The 16,644-nt window shown below is 39.7% G+C and overlaps 1 protein-coding gene across 3 annotated transcripts in view; it reads left to right on the top strand.

Annotated features, from left to right (window-relative positions):
• The window catches only part of slc8a3 (solute carrier family 8 member 3), a 122,901-nt gene extending 106,450 nt beyond the window's left edge, over positions 1–16,451 (top strand). Inside the window, exons 4-9 of one of the 3 annotated variants that reach the window (XR_010931860.1) lie at positions 3,249–3,266; positions 6,180–6,304; positions 6,684–6,783; positions 8,891–9,160; positions 10,887–11,652; positions 11,907–16,451. Coding sequence is in view for 2 of the 3 variants with exons in the window: in XM_067614408.1 (XP_067470509.1) it covers positions 3,249–3,266; positions 6,180–6,304; positions 6,684–6,783; positions 8,891–9,160; positions 10,887–11,263 (890 nt within the window). In the remaining variant the exon portion in view is untranslated. Of the gene's footprint in view, positions 1–3,248; positions 3,267–6,179; positions 6,305–6,683; positions 6,784–8,890; positions 9,161–10,886 lie in introns of all 3 variants that reach the window. The other 2 variants (XM_067614408.1, XM_067614409.1) reach the window with 2 other exon arrangements.
• Positions 16,452–16,644: the final 193 nt, after the last annotated feature.

Below are 16,644 nucleotides of genomic sequence, written 5' to 3'. Positions count from 1 at the left end.
AACAGGTTAATTAGTATCATGTCTCGGTGAAAGAGGTTTCAGAAGGAGCCGGTCCGTTCGTGGAGGATGTGCTCCGTTTCGTCCTTCGGTGCCTCTGATCCCTTAAAGACTGTTAAAATATCATCCTTGTTTTATGAACGTAAGGAGAAATTATGATGAAGACGTCAAATGGAAGAGTTGTCAGCGTGAATCTGGAGGGGCTGAAAGGCATGGGAAGGCTTTTTCCTCTCCCTTCATCCACTTATGGCATATCCTGTCGTGTAATTATCTGCCTCGCTGGATGACTTTTCGAGCCTCTTTTTATTCTTAATCATACCATTTAGTTACAGTTTACACTTTGCCAAGGGCGTCTGAGCGTGTTGCACTGTGTCACTGATCCGCTCTGCGACTACAGCATGCAGATAAACAATCAGGCAGAGTCAAATCAAAATGCTGAGAAAGGGGCTTAATATTTCTGAGCATCTGCATGAGGCGCTTTCATTCATCATCAGCATATTTTATTTCACATGGTATGTTGGTTGTAGCTGGGTGATTAGCAGCCTCGACCCTCAAGGGTTGTCAAAATATTGAAGTTTGATTGAGTGAGTGGAAATCTATCACCTCGCTTATTAAACTACGACTGAAGCACACCTTTTAAACACTTCAAAGTCAAGTTTACAGCCCTAACCCTAATCCTGTGCACCCCAATATCACATGCAATGTCTCACCAGGCTTTAAATGCCTAAAACAGACACAGTTCCTGATCAAAATCCAGACCCCCAAATCTCTAAGATGGCAAAAAAAAAAAAAAAGGCACAAAACGCAAATTTAAAACAAGATCCCTCCTCTATGGACAGTTGGAGGCTTTAATAAGGCAAAAAAAATAAAATACAACAACAACAATAAACAAAACTGTAACATTTAGTAGAAAAACTTAAAATGATTTGTATTAGGATGGGATGGTAAAATGGGATCATAATGCAGGAACAGGCTTATAATCCGTCCAATAATAATGTAGAAAATTCAATGTAAGAAATATGATTTTAAAAAAGTCCAAGTGAAAAGAGTTAAGCATGTCTGCATGAGTGTATGAATGTTTAACTTTCCTCCCTACTGCGGATCAGAACATCCTCATCATGCTTCGACTAATATTGACTTTTTTAAGTGGATACCGCTACCAGTGTCTTTTAATTGAAGCTGCTAATATCAGATCCGTCTTTTCTGTGCTTTGTATTTGAGCTGAAAGTTTTTGAAAAATTCATAAAGATTCTTAAAATATTAGCAGTTATTCCCTCTTCTTGGATTTTATATCTCTGCAGAGTAGAAAAGCCTCTGTAGAAGGGTTTAAACCTCCCCGAGACACTAAAACTCTTTAACATGCTAACGGGGCTCTTAGGCTGTTGTTGTTTATACACTGCGACCCCCCAAAGTGAAGCTGTCAACTGAAATCCTGTCATCCTCACCTCCGCCATATCGACAGCAACAACACTGGCTCTTACATAATACAGTTTGTGTCCCACTGACTCTTAGGTTGCAACTTTTATGTTGTGATTTTTGTAACGATTAAGAAGACACAACATTTGATTTATTCATTCAAACATTTTTATTTTATTTTGCTTCATTTTGCAAACAAATCATAGACTACAGTTATGGTTATTTTATGTTGTAAAAACAAGAACCGAAAAATAATTTCAGTCCAAGTTTTCCAAATCTCTCCCATTTTATTAAACTATATCCATAAACTTTTAAATGACACAGAGTCTGTTAAACTTATTAATAATAAGAAGCATGTACATATAATTAATCTACTCCAAGAGTTATTTAAATCTGATTTTGCACTTTGTTTAATTTACTGATTCATTTTTTTATTTTTTATCTACAATCTATTCTCCAATTTAATCTTATTATCAGGGCTGCAGCTAACAATTATTTTCAGTATCGATTAATCTGTTGATAATTTTCTTGATTAATCATCAGAAAATGGTGAAAAATGTCGCTCATTGTTTCCCAAAGCCCCAGATAATGTCCTCAAATGACATTTGAGGACGTTATCTGTCAAAATATTCATATTTAAGAAGCTGGAACCAGAGAATTTGGACATTTTTTTCTTTAAAAAAAATGACTCCAATCAATGACTACAATCAATTATCAAAATAGTTGGCGATTAATCTAATAGTTGGCACAAACCGATTCATTGACTAATTGTTGCAGATCTACTTTCTATTTCTATTTCGTCTGTTTTTTTCTTTAGTGATATCAGCGTTCTCACACATTCTGGCAAACCTGGAAAACCTGGAATCATTTAGACTCGTTTTCCAGTCATGGAAAACACATGGAAAATTAAAGAACTACTACAATGTCCTGAAAAACACTCTGAACTGTCAGAAAATTGCACAAAGTAAAGCCCAGACGTTTATTGTCATATGATACTATTCATGAAGTGTGAGTTTGTCTGGGAGGGTGTGATAGCCATCAATAGTATCTATGAACTGGTTTTAACACACAGATTAGCACATGTTAATCACATGTTTTAAAGAAAACTTGTTAGTCTAGGGCATGATCCCAATCTGACATAACTGGAAAATTATTTCTTGAGAGTGGGAACCCTGAACATTTAGGGCTTCATTTATGATGTAAAAGCACTATATATATTTTATTTTCATGTTCAATAATGTTGTTGTGGAAGTCTGGTTTAGGATGTTCTGTCACCGTTGTTCTTTTTTCATTTGGGTTACAATAAAGTTGTAAAGAGACAAAAAAAAAAGTAGCAATGCTGGCTTGCTGACATCTCAAAAGGCCAAGTCCTGGCAGATGCATACAGTATATTAGTCCAATATTGTTAAATAAGGGTTTATGTGTAATTATTACCTCCAGACGCAGTCATCTGACAAGAGCTGGGAGTAATAAACTTTTAAATTAATGTGCTCATCGCTGAAGCTCTCAGTGCAGAATCCCTTGATTTCTATCGGTCATTTTTCCCTTAATAAACCTCAATTCTGCCCTCGTGCCCATAAAAACCTACAAAATACCATATTCCTCCCACTACCTCAGCCAATCGAATAATCAGTGCCATATATATTACACCTCAGGGTCAATACCCAGCCGTTCTCTGAGGCCATTACATTTCTCTCCTTCTTATTAACCTGCTTTCTTCCTTATCTATGTTTCCTCCATTCATGCTGCTCATCGCTTTTTCTGTTTTCTCCACACTTTTCCTCCTTCCCCTCCTCCTCCTCCTCCACCTCTTCCCTCTCTCCTCTCTTCCACAGCCTGGTTGTTAGCTGACGGTAAGTCCTCCATTCCTCCTCTAAGCATCTCTAATAAAAGTTCTCTGTGTTAAAACATCTGCCCTGAATCTGTTTCTGTGCATGATATGAATCAAAACATAATTGAGACTGTTTATTTTGCTGCCGATCGAGATTTTGAGTCGTTTTCTGAGAGGTTTGATATGAATAAACTGCCTGCCAGTGCTCTTAGCCTCCTCAGTTGAGTTGTTACAAACAATACATGCTCTTTTGCCGCTCTCTCCCATTCTTAACAATGGATTTGCACGCTAATCAGCGGACTAATTAATCATAAATTCATAAATTATGTTCTCCAGTCAAGAGCAAGGTACAAACTCTTGATAACCGTCAAGATAAAAGCCTGCAGTTCCGAAATTAGAAATTTAATTACCTTTGTGTGTTTTTGTCCTTTCCTTGTCATGGAAATTGTGTCATGTAGTGTTGCAGCACAGAGTAGCGGAATGGCTGGATAATCAAATTTTAAACATGGGCAAAAGAAATCCTGTCAGGACTTGAGGGTACACACTGTCTTGGGTGTGTAATTGATTTAGCTTAAAAGTGTGTGTGCATCTGGGTGACTGTGTGTGTGTGCAGGCACTCACACTCTTCTATATTATGCATGCCTATGTGTGTGTGTGTGTGTGTGTGTGTGTGTGTCCTCGTTGACAAGCCCTCCTATCAAGGGGACTTGGCTGTGATCTTTAATGGCAATGTTAATATTTAATGGTAAGCATGTTGTCAGCAAAGAGCAGCAGGCTGGGACTCGGGGCTCGTATAAAAGATGACAAGGTCTCTGCACCAGGTGGCTCAGTGAGGGTGTCACACACAGAGCAGGATGAGAGACTTTTGGATGCACAACCGCTCCTTCTTGATAGAGTTCAACAGCAGAGAATTGATGTTATGGCGCCTTGTAGTTGTGCAATGCACCCAGGAGCTCTGTGGAGCATTGTGGCTCTTTTGTACAGAGGTGCGGCACAGGTCACGAGATCAGGACTTCTGCAGGCCTCGGAAATAATTTTGGATCTGGAAAAAAAAAAAAAATGAAACAAGGCCTTGAAGGTTTTTGACAGTGAATGGATGGCCTTGAAAGTGCTTGATTTGTTATTGTAGCGCCTAATCTGATTAGCATGCCTCGGCTCTGGTCTGTGATGGAGATGTGTTTTGACGTAGCGTTAGTTTTAAAAGCTCTGTTAGCCCAAATATTAAAAATAAATAAATAAAAAGTTCATCCTCAAACTTTGAAATAGTTTGATCCCAACTCAAGATCCACTAGCTTTTTCTGGATCTTTCAACTGTGGTCTTCATCAGTGGATAGTCAGTTGTCATGGAGATGGATCTGTTGACACTGCTTCATCTATGAAATCATAACAGCTACTAAAATTCAACAGATCCATCTCCGTGGCAACTGAGCAGACTCCACTCCACCCTGCTGTTGAAGACCATGAAATATAGTTGAAAGCATTGGGAAAAGTTAGTAAGTGGACGTTGAGTTGGGATTGTCTTTTCAAACCACAAAAAAAACATATATTCTCACTTTCAGCGGAAATGTGTAACAATGTTTATTGAGGTTAGCAACAGAGAAGGATTTTTGGCGATTGGACTCCATTGATGTGAAGCATCTTCACTGAGTGTTGGTCCATATGATGATATGATATATATGATAGGACAGGATCCCTCTAGAGTCTAGACACTGGAGGTGGTGGTTCATGGAAACCTTCGGACAAGTCTCCCTGGATATCATGGAGGTCAATGGTGGTGATTAGATGTGCAATAGTAGGTTTGAAAGACAGAATTGCAGCGATATTTAAGGGAAGGCATCTAGGGACTGATTGGCTCAAGGAACGTGTGCAGAAAGATCATTGGTCAGGTATGGTGACAGTGGAAAATGGAAAAGTGACAGAGAGAAAGAACAGGAGGAAATAGCAGACATTTACTCACAGAGGTATGAAGGCAGAGCGTGAGGGAAAAGATCTTCCTCACTGAACTTTTGCCAAAGCTTCATTAGCATGCAGACATGCAGATAGTTTTGGTTTTATTTGACCAATTTTGAGATAACTGTCTATGAGATTTTTGCAGCTTGCTGAATACAATGGAAGTCAATGGAAGTTGATTTGTGGTGCTCAAAGCCTTTAAAATACATGCATTTGATTAACAGTTTTAATGCATTTTTTTCTTAGGAAGAAAGCAAAAAAAGTCTGGTGCTTATAAACATTTTTCTATGCTTTGCACTCTACAGGCAGAGATCAATTCACCTCCGTTGTAATGGGGTGAACATTTAAAGATGGAAATCACAAAATTTTGGCTTGTAAAACTAAAACAATCTATGTAATCTAGCTGAACCGTATTTTCCTGGGATTTCTAAGTTAAAAAAAGATCTTTGTGGTGAGTATTTTTGTACAATATCAAGTCTAAAATACAACATTTATGAGTCCCTAAACGGGACTTTAAAAGTCCTCGTAAACGTGTGGATAAAAGTAGAGTCATGGGAAATGAGGAAGAGACAATAAAAAAGAAATAGATTTGCTCACAATGTTTGCCTTTGCAAGTGTTTGTTTTCTGATCGATCAAGCATGCAAGTGTGTCTAACCTTTACATAACAAACGTTGGAACACCACCAAGACACTTGACACAGAGAAAGCCTTCGGTGACGGCATCACTACAGTGAATCCTGTAGTTTTCATTTAGCGCTGACAGATGTGATGTAAAATGCTGCATATAAAACTAATCTCGATTCCACGTAAAAGCCTGAATATTATAATGGCTGAATAAATTTAAAGTGTTACCAACGAGGCAACCATCTGATGTTTTTGTTTGTATGCTGTGAAGTACAACGAAGATAATCAGCTGAGCATCTTCTTATTTTGATTGCCATCATTCTCACCGTAATCTCTCCTCTCGCCCCTCTCCTCCGCTCAGATGTGCCAGACAGGAAGATGACATCAGACGAGGAGGAAGCCAAGCGGATCGCAGAGATGGGAAAGCCGGTGCTGGGGGAACACTCCAAGCTGGAAGTCATAATTGAGGAATCGTACGAGTTTAAGGTGGGAAATGTTCATCTTCAAACGGAGCAGCCTGAGATGCTTCATCATTACAGCTGGAACTGGTGTTTTCCATGCAGTGAGAGCAGATAATAGATCACACTAATTAATTTCAGGGGATGTAACTGCTTCTCATACAACCAAGATACGTTTCTGAAGGAGATCTGGTTAATATGCATCTCACCCACCATATTTGTTTCTGGTATGTGAGTTTTATCATGCTTCAAACAGACGTTTGTGCCGTCTGGAACTTGATGCCACTGCCATCATGTGGTGGAGCTGATGTATTTCTCTTGGTTGAAGGAGCCTCCATGGATGCAAAATCTGAACTCTGTATACATAAGTAATGGATGTACTTTTTTTTGCTTTTGTGTTCATATAGAGCACAGTGGACAAGCTGATCAAAAAGACCAACCTGGCTCTGGTGGTGGGGACGAACTCCTGGAGAGACCAGTTCATGGAGGCCATTACAGTCAGTGCAGGTACTGTACTGTAAAAACCCACCAACGTGTTCTCGGCTCAAACTCTAGGGGGCTGTACACAGAGATTCATGCAACTGATGGAGTATTTTGATCCAGTCAGCTTTGTTTTTGCCTTTGTTCATGTAAATCAGCAAGTGAGAAACCAATATATCTGTGCATTAAAATATATAGAGTGCAGAGGTAACTTTGTGGACATCATGGCCCTGTTTCCTAAAGACTTACTATTTGTATTACTGCCTTTATGTAAACATCTAACTGGTTATCTTCATCTATCACTTACTGTGTGCTTTATATTTTTTGAATTTACATACAAATAGCAGCCAAAGAAACCTTAAACTGTAATCCAAAGTGGACAGTTTTACAATATATGGGCCAGACTGTCCTGCAGTGTTGTTTACATTCTAAATGCTGTTTGAGCTCTTTAAAGGAACAGTTTGAGATTTAGGGTCTTTACTGAGAGTCAGGTGAGAAGATTGATACCACTCTCATTCAAGTAAATGAGAAAGTGTGTCCAAACTTTTGACTGGTACTATAACTCTCTGCAAGAAAGCAAATAAGCGAATTCCCCAAAATATCAAACTATTTCTTTAATCCTGACACAAGGTCGGTTCTGAGGGGAAAAACTGAATATTTTGGCATATAATTAAAGATAGCAGATGTTGTGAGCTCAAAATACTGGCTATCACTGACGTCAGCCTAAAAATATTGTTGTCAGTATCAGCCTTCAAAAAAAAAACCCCCGTATCAGTGGAATCCTCCCGAAAGCAAAGCTCTCGAGGCTCCCGAATAATCTCATGTACGAAAGAGAAAACTCATCCATCACGTCAGGCGGCTGCAGCATCAGATCTTCACGTAGCCCCGCAGTGCAGCTGCTTCTCTGCCTGCCGCGGTCGCAGCCATCATGTAGCGAGCGCCGTGAAGGCCTCAGTTCATCACTTTGGTGCTGAAATATTTAATCCGGTGGCGCTCTTTATTTTTTCATGATCCACCCCATGGCTAAAAAATGCATCAGCATCATCAGCAGCTCACATGGCCTGACACTCTTAATCAGCACAGTGTCCCTCCTGTCCGCCGAGTTTCCTGTGAGTCGCGGGGACACAGAGGACACCCTGCGCCTCCACCTGAGGAGAGTGACCATTTACATTTGCGTTTTTGAAGCTGTTATAAGATGACACTTTCATCCAGAGGAGCTCAAAGTGAGCGGGGTTCAGTTTCTTGCTCGAGCTCGTTTTTACAGAACAAAAAGGCTGATGTGGTGACTGAATCTGTGACCTTTAGGTTACATGAAATCACCCCGTAACCACTCGGACATCCTGCCAACTGGGCGCACTAAATACACCGAAATTGCTGCAATGCTCACAATGTGTTAAGTCTGCCAGAAGAGCAGAATAAACTGAGAGTTGTTAACCTGTAACCTGAGCTAAAAGTGTTGAGCTAATAGAGGATAGTTTTAGAAATCAGGCTATGGAGTCTGCATTATTAAAGGAAGTGTAAACTAACCCATAAAGTAAAGTTTGTGCTCTACAAACTAAAGTAAATCTTTAATCTCTTTTAATTAATTAAAATGCCCTGTGACAGTTATTAATCTAGTATTTGTTGCACATTTAAAGTTTAATATACATAACAGCAACCTCAGGCTGAAGTAATATGATGTCTTACAATGAAAAATAAGTCAGTGTGCCATTTTAAGTGAATGTTGTTCTTTTCCTCTCCCTCTCTGTCATCCCTTATCTCCTGTATTGATCCTTTATCTCACCGCCGTTTTCCAACTCTTTGGCTCCTCACCCTCTCTGCTCTCTCTCAACTTTCTGCTTCATCTGTCTTTCTTTTTTCTTTCACTGTCATATCTTTCCTGCTTCCTCATCATCTATCTCTCTTGTCTTTCTTGCTCTCTGCCTCTTCTCTTAATATTTACTTCCCCTGCCTCGCCCCTCTCTCTTTATCTTTGTCGAAAATATTCTGCTATCTCTTCGTCCTCTCCGCTGCTCCATTCTCTCCTGTCATCCCATTATGCTTAAATCTATCCAACCTTTCACACACACCCCCGCCCGCCGTCCCCCCCCCCCCTCCTTCCTCCCCCCCGCTCGGCCCCACTTCTAACCAGGAGATGAGGACGAAGAGGACACAGGAGAGGAACGGCTGCCGTCCTGTTTCGACTACGTCATGCACTTCCTCACTGTCTTCTGGAAGGTCCTGTTTGCTTGCGTCCCTCCCACAGACTACCTGAACGGTTGGGCCTGTTTCATCGTCTCCATCTTCATCATCGGTCTGCTCACGGCCGTCATCGGCGACCTGGCGTCTCACTTTGGCTGCACCATCGGCCTCAAGGACTCGGTCACTGCTGTGGTTTTTGTGGCGATTGGTACATCTGTGCCAGGTAAGTCCCAGAATAGGAAATTTTTGAAAAGGACGTGACATTTTCAATATGGACTCTAAAATTAAAGTTTTTTTTTATGTCAGTTAATGGATTATATGGCTCTACTATAGTCTGAGGAAATTCTATGACTTCATGAGCTTTTAGACCCTTTCAAAACAACAAACATGCTTTGTCATCAAGATGGCTGATATTCTTATTTCCTCCAAACTGACATTTTCACCCGGCGGGAACAATATGTCACCAAAAACTTTGACTGTGTCAGCCTTTTTGTTATTAAAGGTCTTATGTGCAACATTAATAAATCATTACTGCATTCATTTTGGAAAAAAAAAAGATATAAATATTGTGAACAAATGAGACCAGTGCACAGAAGACTGACGGCCTTCAAACAGCACTTTACTTTCTGAGAAACCTGCAGGAAATAGAAAATATGGAGAATCACCTCCTGCGAGTTAATCTTCTTAAGCTAACTAAAAGATTTAGGGGGATAAGGTGAACGATAACAGTAATTGTGGGAGATGTAGTCTTTATTTTGGCAAACATTGACACTAACAATGTCACTTGTGCTGCATTCACACAATGTTGGCAAAGAACAGAAAAACCTCCTGTTATTCTCACCTGGGAGTGTTGATGCATTATTCTAAAATGGTGTTCCCCCTCACCGTTAACCTTTTTGTACGTTACATATTGGCAGCAGTTAATTAACAAACCGGATACAAACTAATGTCGTATAGCTCCTTTTTAATAAGCTGAATTGACTGTATTAGTGTTAATATTTGAATTCATTTCTGTGTAACTGCAAGTGATGGTGGCCTGCAGCCATTTTCACACAGGTTGTTGACACTTCTGTAGTTATTTTTCGCCAAGTGGGAGATATCCAGGCTGTCGGATATTCTCAGTATCTCTAACTCAGAATCACAACAAGGACACTGAATGTTTTTACCACTTGGCTGCTTATAATTATTATCTGTGTTTACAGAAATTGTAAGATATCCCTCTGGATGATTGATGAACTGATAGTGTGATGAGTTAAAGCCCCTATGTGTTGAATTTTTATGTGATTGTGGCATCTTTTAATTTTTTTTAATTCTGATGATGTAAGTTTTTGTTTGTATAAGAATGAGGCAACTCACTGTTTTGCTCTGTTGATGCTGCCACTTCATATCTCCAGAGCCAGAAATGTTTAATTCCTACAGATAGTGAGCTTTAAAAGTGTAACACATCACACATTTGTATGTTTTACAAATGATGAAGTCAACGTATGTGTGTGTGCAACTCTTTGTATGCAGTGCTTATTTTTATAGGCTGTAGTTTTCCCTAACTTTATCAGACACACTTTTGACAAAGCTTGACAAAACTATGTTAACTAAAGTTTCGCTTTTTCTGGAGCTTTCAGCTGCATCTCATGGACTTCATCAGCAGATGGAGTTTGCTCAGTCATCAACCGGGAGTTGGTAGATGACCCAAGAGAGATCCAGGAAGATCATAGAATTGTTATGATCTCATTCCCACATACAACCACCTGTTATCACATGACTGAAATACAACATGTAATCATGTGACTAATATCCCATACTTAGGTCACATGATGACAACTGAGCAAACTCCATCTGCTGAAGTCAGATATGGTTGATTGATGATTGAACCTTTGTGCTTACATTTAAAATGATTTTTGACTGGTTTAAAACATTAAACCAGTAATGACACATGTCTTCTCTCTCCACAGACACCTTTGCCAGTAAGGTAGCAGCAGTTCAGGACACTTACGCAGACGCCTCTATTGGGAATGTGACCGGCAGCAACGCCGTCAACGTCTTCCTGGGAATCGGCGTAGCCTGGTCGGTGGCGGCCATCTACTGGCACATGAAAGGGAAGCCGTTTGTGGTGGAAGCCGGCTCACTGGCCTTCTCTGTCACTCTCTTCACCATCTTCGCCTTCCTGGCAGTCTCGGTGCTGCTTTATCGGCGCCGGGCCCACATCGGAGGAGAACTGGGCGGGCCCCGGGGACACAGACTGGCCACGTCAGCCTTCTTGTTCAGCCTCTGGTTCCTTTACATCCTCTTCTCCAGTCTGGAGGCCTACTGTCATATAGAGGGCTTCTAAACAGAAAAGACTTGAGCGTGAGAGAATACAAACATACAGGGGTTTAAAGTACAACTTCAGAGGTAAAAGAGTGAATTTTCACTGTGGAATTTGGGTCAGTCTTGTATGGTGTGAACGGACAGGAGAGGTAAACCCGGGATTTTCCCAGACACCTCCCTCCCTCTCCCTCTCTCTCTCCCTCAACCCCTTCTGTAAGGATGCTTGGAGGTGCGTATCCTGCCCTCTAGTGCCGACAGGCCTGGCTATCGGAGAGCCATCCTGAGCCCATGCGAGTGTGCTTACAGTTGGGATTGGGTTACCACCGAGTCCAGAAGATGCCGAGGGGTGGTCCTGCATTCCACTGGAAGAGCCTGCAGTCTTATATCCGGAGAGAGTTGAGTTAATCAGAGGTCTATATTTTTCTCAACATCTGACGAGAATGACTTTTTTTAAAAAGTATTTTGGGGATAAAAATGCAAAAAATAAATAAAACAAAAAAACCACACATACACACACACACACACATGCACACACATAAAAAGAGGAATCAAAGAACTATTTTCTGATCTACGTTAAGGAATAACAAAAAGATTATATCGTAAATGGAAATATGTTGTTGAGTGACAGTGGGATGGATTCATAGTATTTATTTTTATTTACATAGTTTCCTAAGGAGCACTGCAGTTCTCAGAAATCACACAAGCGAATAAGATGAAGAAGAAGAAGAAGAAGAAGAGGAGCGACAGTGGCAGTTCATACTGGCAGATGAGTCACCATTCAAACAGGCGAGGAGGAAGAGGCGGACACAGTGAACATGGTCAAACTGCCCTGAACATTACTTCCGTACTCTATATGTATCTATATATAATATATTTCCATATTTTCTGTATATTTTGAATATTTGTTTAAATGTGATCACCTTCTGCTTCTAACAACAGAGGATTGCTGTGGCTTAGGGGGGAAGGGAGGGGAGGGGAGGGGAGGGGTGGGGGGGTCAAACTATATACAGGAACGATGTCTTCACATTTCTAAGAGTTATGTATCTTGCCTAGGTAAAAGTATGACATTGTATTTTATTTACTGATATCTTGGTCTCACTCGAGTTTTCACCTTTTCAATCAGAAATCCAAAAAAAAAAAAAAAAAAAAAGAAAGAAAAAAAACGTGTTGCTGCAGAGATAAATTCAGAGGTATTTTTGTACTGTTCCTTCCATGCACTTTGCTGTATAGTTCTATTAATGGAGACTTCTACTTGTATATGTGCAAAAGGCCAACACTAAAAGGTGTCACTATGGACTGAACAGAGTGCCTGTGGAGGGAGAGGTGTTTGCTGCAGCTGCCCACACTGACCAGCTCTTCACTTTTGCAGCAAGGACGACTGAAGAGTTTCTTTTTAAAATGGTGCATAACCCTTTTTTTTTTTTTTTTTTAAAGCTGCATTAATTTATTTATTTTTGGCCACTTGAGGGCAGCAAAACAAACTGAAAACACAACATAATATCACCTTATAGAGAGCTGAGGTCCTGACATCACTTCCTGTCAAGGTACTTTAGCTTCTGTAACTCATGTCAGTATCATTTAGGGTTGTCTTCAAAGGTCTTTCAGAAAAAGTGAAACATGTTCTTCACATCCTCTATCCTTTAACAGTCAATTCAAATAAGAAAAAAATCCCTAAACTCCCTTTAACAAGGAGAAAATAGACGAAACCTCAGAATCTCTCTGCCAGGACGGACAGACGTGCAATAGATGTTGTATGTACAGAATAGAACAAGAAAGCAAAATTACAGAAATACAATGTGGACAAACACTGTAGACTGCAGCATTAGCTTGCTATTAGAAGTTGATACCTTTGTGATCTTAACTGTGCTGAACAACACAAAAGCTCCGACAAAAACATTTACCAGCACAGTCGCTTACATCATCGTAACTTAGTTTCATCAATATAAAATTTTCTCTTCTGTCATTTCTCAAATGTTTATCTGTAATTTTTTCTGAGGTTTAAAAACACCTACATCATTCAGCCTCCTCTATCCTGCTATTCTTACAGATGTCTCTGAACTCGCCTCGGCCCCCCAACTCGACTAGCTTCATTCTGTTAACGCGGTGAACCTGTGATGGTCTGGGGTTTATGGGGAATGTTGTTCATCACAGGCTGCTAAATTGTTAAATTAAAATATGAAATAATATTTCTAGATAAAAGTAACTAGTCAACATACTGTTGAGTAAAGTTATATTCCAAGATCAAGTCATTTGTACCATTACAGATGTTAATGTGATTTTGTATTAGGTTTCTTCTTATAGGGAACAGAACCAATTAGTTCATGATCCACTTTGGTTCTCTCTAAAGTTGCCTATGAACACATCCAGTAGACTCTGAGCAACATTAACACTGATTTTGAGTTGTGTTTTTGTTCCCATGATAAATGTAGGTCCAATATTCACTCTCCCTTTAGCTTTCCAACATCTCCTGAGAACAATATGTGGCGCTTTAGCTGCTAGATGCTCAACTTTCTTCACCAGCTAGTTGCTCAGTTTGTCCGTCTACCATTTGGTGTTGGGCAGGTAGCTTGCAGTGTCAAATCAAGTCAGCTTTATTTATACAGCCCAAAGTTCCTACAGCAGGTTTTGTAGAGCTTTTTGAATGAAAACAGAGTTGGTGAGAGGAGCTTGCTGCCCAAAAACCAAAACAATGAGCTAAAAGAGCCTAAAAGGTTTTGTAAAGCTGAGGGTATCTGATAATTCTCTGTAGATTAATCACTACTATCAACACCTTTCACATTTGATTCATCATAAATATAAAAAAAATGTTGGCAAGGGCAGCTTTAAGCAAGTAAAATCTTTCTTTATGTGACATTATAGAAAATAAATGTGACTCTGTCCTCAGAAATGTTGGTGTTTTGTAGGCGATGCTTTTAAAAATGACTCAAAATTTGACATGGTTTTTCCATAACAACATTTGCTTTTGGTTATTATGTAAAGAGTGTGTGTCAGTGATTCTCATTTTGGATCGAAACTCTTCAGTGAATAAGCAGTGATAAGAGCCAATGGTGTGGGCGTCACAGCAGCAGGTCCCTCCAGGATGAAGCTGAAAGTAGCCTGTTATTGGTATTGAATGCTGTTTAACACACGACTGGTGCTTTGTTTTTAAAACAAGAGAAAAAAAAAAATTACACGTCCGAAACTCCCAAGAGCAGCAGAATATGTTTATTACCTAATTTGCATAAAGTGTATGTTAGTATATAATCAGTCAGTTCTTGGCTAATTTAAAAATCACCCAAGAGATTACCAAAGAGGTGGGATGCAACATCTGTTTAAAAAAAATAACAAAAAATAAAAACTAAACTTTGAAAAAAAAAAAGAAGAAAAAAAAAAGAAGTGACAGTGACACTGTATTTCCACAAGGGGGATGTCAATCTCCAGTCCCTGTGGTCGTTCCTTCTTCTGCTTAGCACTCCTCCTCCTCCTCCTCCTCTTCCTCCTCCTCCTCCTCCTCCTCCTCAGTGTTCTTCCTTTGTGGTGAGCAGTGTTGTAAATACGTCTCGTGGCTGAATCGGATGCTCCTCTCCTGGCCCTGGACCACACCTGCTCACCTCAGTCTGTCTCTATCTCTCAATGTCTCTCTTACACACACACACACACACACACAAAAACACACACATTCAGAGTAGAGCAATGGGTCCACTGCTGCACAAGAGGGTGGGCAGTTAGAGGGGCTGACTGTCCCCATTCAGAGGCAACACACAAAAAAAAAACCACATTATGTACATAATTTTCAGTGTATGTTTACATAGGCACAGTACAGGTGTCCTGGGAGGGAAAAAGCATGTCAACACCAACTTTCACATCTCATCTACAGGTTACCTGCAGTCGCTTCATCTGAGCCAGTGTCAGTGAAAGTGTGAAGTTATTTTTATTTTTATTTTTTTTGGGTCACTGGAGCTCATTTTGTCACCTTTTTTCCCCCTTGTTAAAATCCTGCAACAGGAAATATTTTGTATATTTTGAGTTCAGCAGGTATTCATGATGACAAGGAAGTGCCAGTGTTCTAAAATTTTCTCTTTGCCTTTAGTGGCTACTTGTACTGTTTAGTTGGTTGTATTCTTGATTTTTATCTGCCGGGATGTTTTCGAGCTGAACAGTGTGTGTTTGTGTGCTGTGCATGTTGCCGTGCTGAAGCCAGGCTGTGTGTCCTCTTCGCACTACGTGTGCACAGGCGGGTTGTTGTTGTTGTTGGTCTTCACAAGGGCACGACGCTGAATTGGTTCTGTCATTTTTTTGTCTTAAAAAATACATGTCTTAATTCTGTGAAAGAAAAAAATATATATATATATTTATCATACACATCACTTCTCAAGGCACCAGTCTTTTTTTTTTTTTTTTTTTCATTCTCAGTCTGCAGGATTGGAAGTGAAATATGACCGTGATTGGACTTGTGGTTGATGATGTTTTAAGACACTGAGGAAAGCTTCACTGACGAGGTGAATACTGTTCTTTTAACTTTGTTTTTGTGTAACAGAAAAAAAAGGGGGCACATTTTAATGGATGGGTATGTTTTCCTGGCCTGCAATGAGATGTCAAAAATAAAAAAAAGCAAATTTCCAAAGTTGACGGTGTTTTGAGATCAACCCGTTTTTTGTTCTTTTACTGTGGAATAAAAGCAGCTTTCTGGTTCATAAGTAAACGCTGGTTTTACTGATTTAAATCAAAGCTGTCGTTTTTTTAAATTCTGCCTGTGTGTTGACTTCAAGTTAACTCATGTAAGTATACATTTGTCACTGAGATAACTTTACATCAGACTTGATTATAGGGTTTTAAAAGGTGTTCACAAACAAATCATAATAATTCAACTCAAAGCGCAGAGAAAAAGCACAGGTGTGTCGTGTCTTCCCAGGCTGGACACGGACAGGATTCTGGACATTGACAGAATGAGAGATGCTTATTGGGAAATTAATTTTCTGGTTTTTTTGTCTTCCTAATATAAAGACAATGAAGCTCCATCTCATAAAATCCAGAAGCCAAGTTAAAGGATAATTTTGTCCCATTGAGAAGATATTTATCTCAGCTATTCATTCACTACAGTCCTGTGTTTGGGATCTTATACATTTATAACAGTAATCTCCATGTATGTTTCTTGCACTTCGCTGCATAAAAGCCTCCAGGTTGTGTTTAGTCAGATCACATTTTGCTGGCTCTGTTTCTGTGTTTTTTTTTTTAAAACACATGATGTTAAAGTAGCCAAGAGCAGGCTACAGAGGAACTGCTTTGTTTACATTTTGCAAACCACAGAATATTACAAATTTAGATTTTGACTCATTTTCTCTACTCACTTCTACTCACTTTTTTTTTTGAAGCAGTGGTTGTACAAGCTGCAGAAAAGCTACTTTTGGGAGTATGGTAGCTTTT

Source organism: Thunnus thynnus, chromosome 16 (genome assembly GCF_963924715.1).
Source record: "Thunnus thynnus chromosome 16, fThuThy2.1, whole genome shotgun sequence".
NCBI classification, from domain to species: domain Eukaryota; kingdom Metazoa; phylum Chordata; class Actinopteri; order Scombriformes; family Scombridae; genus Thunnus; species Thunnus thynnus.
This window is presented reverse-complemented; position numbering and strand designations above follow the sequence as displayed.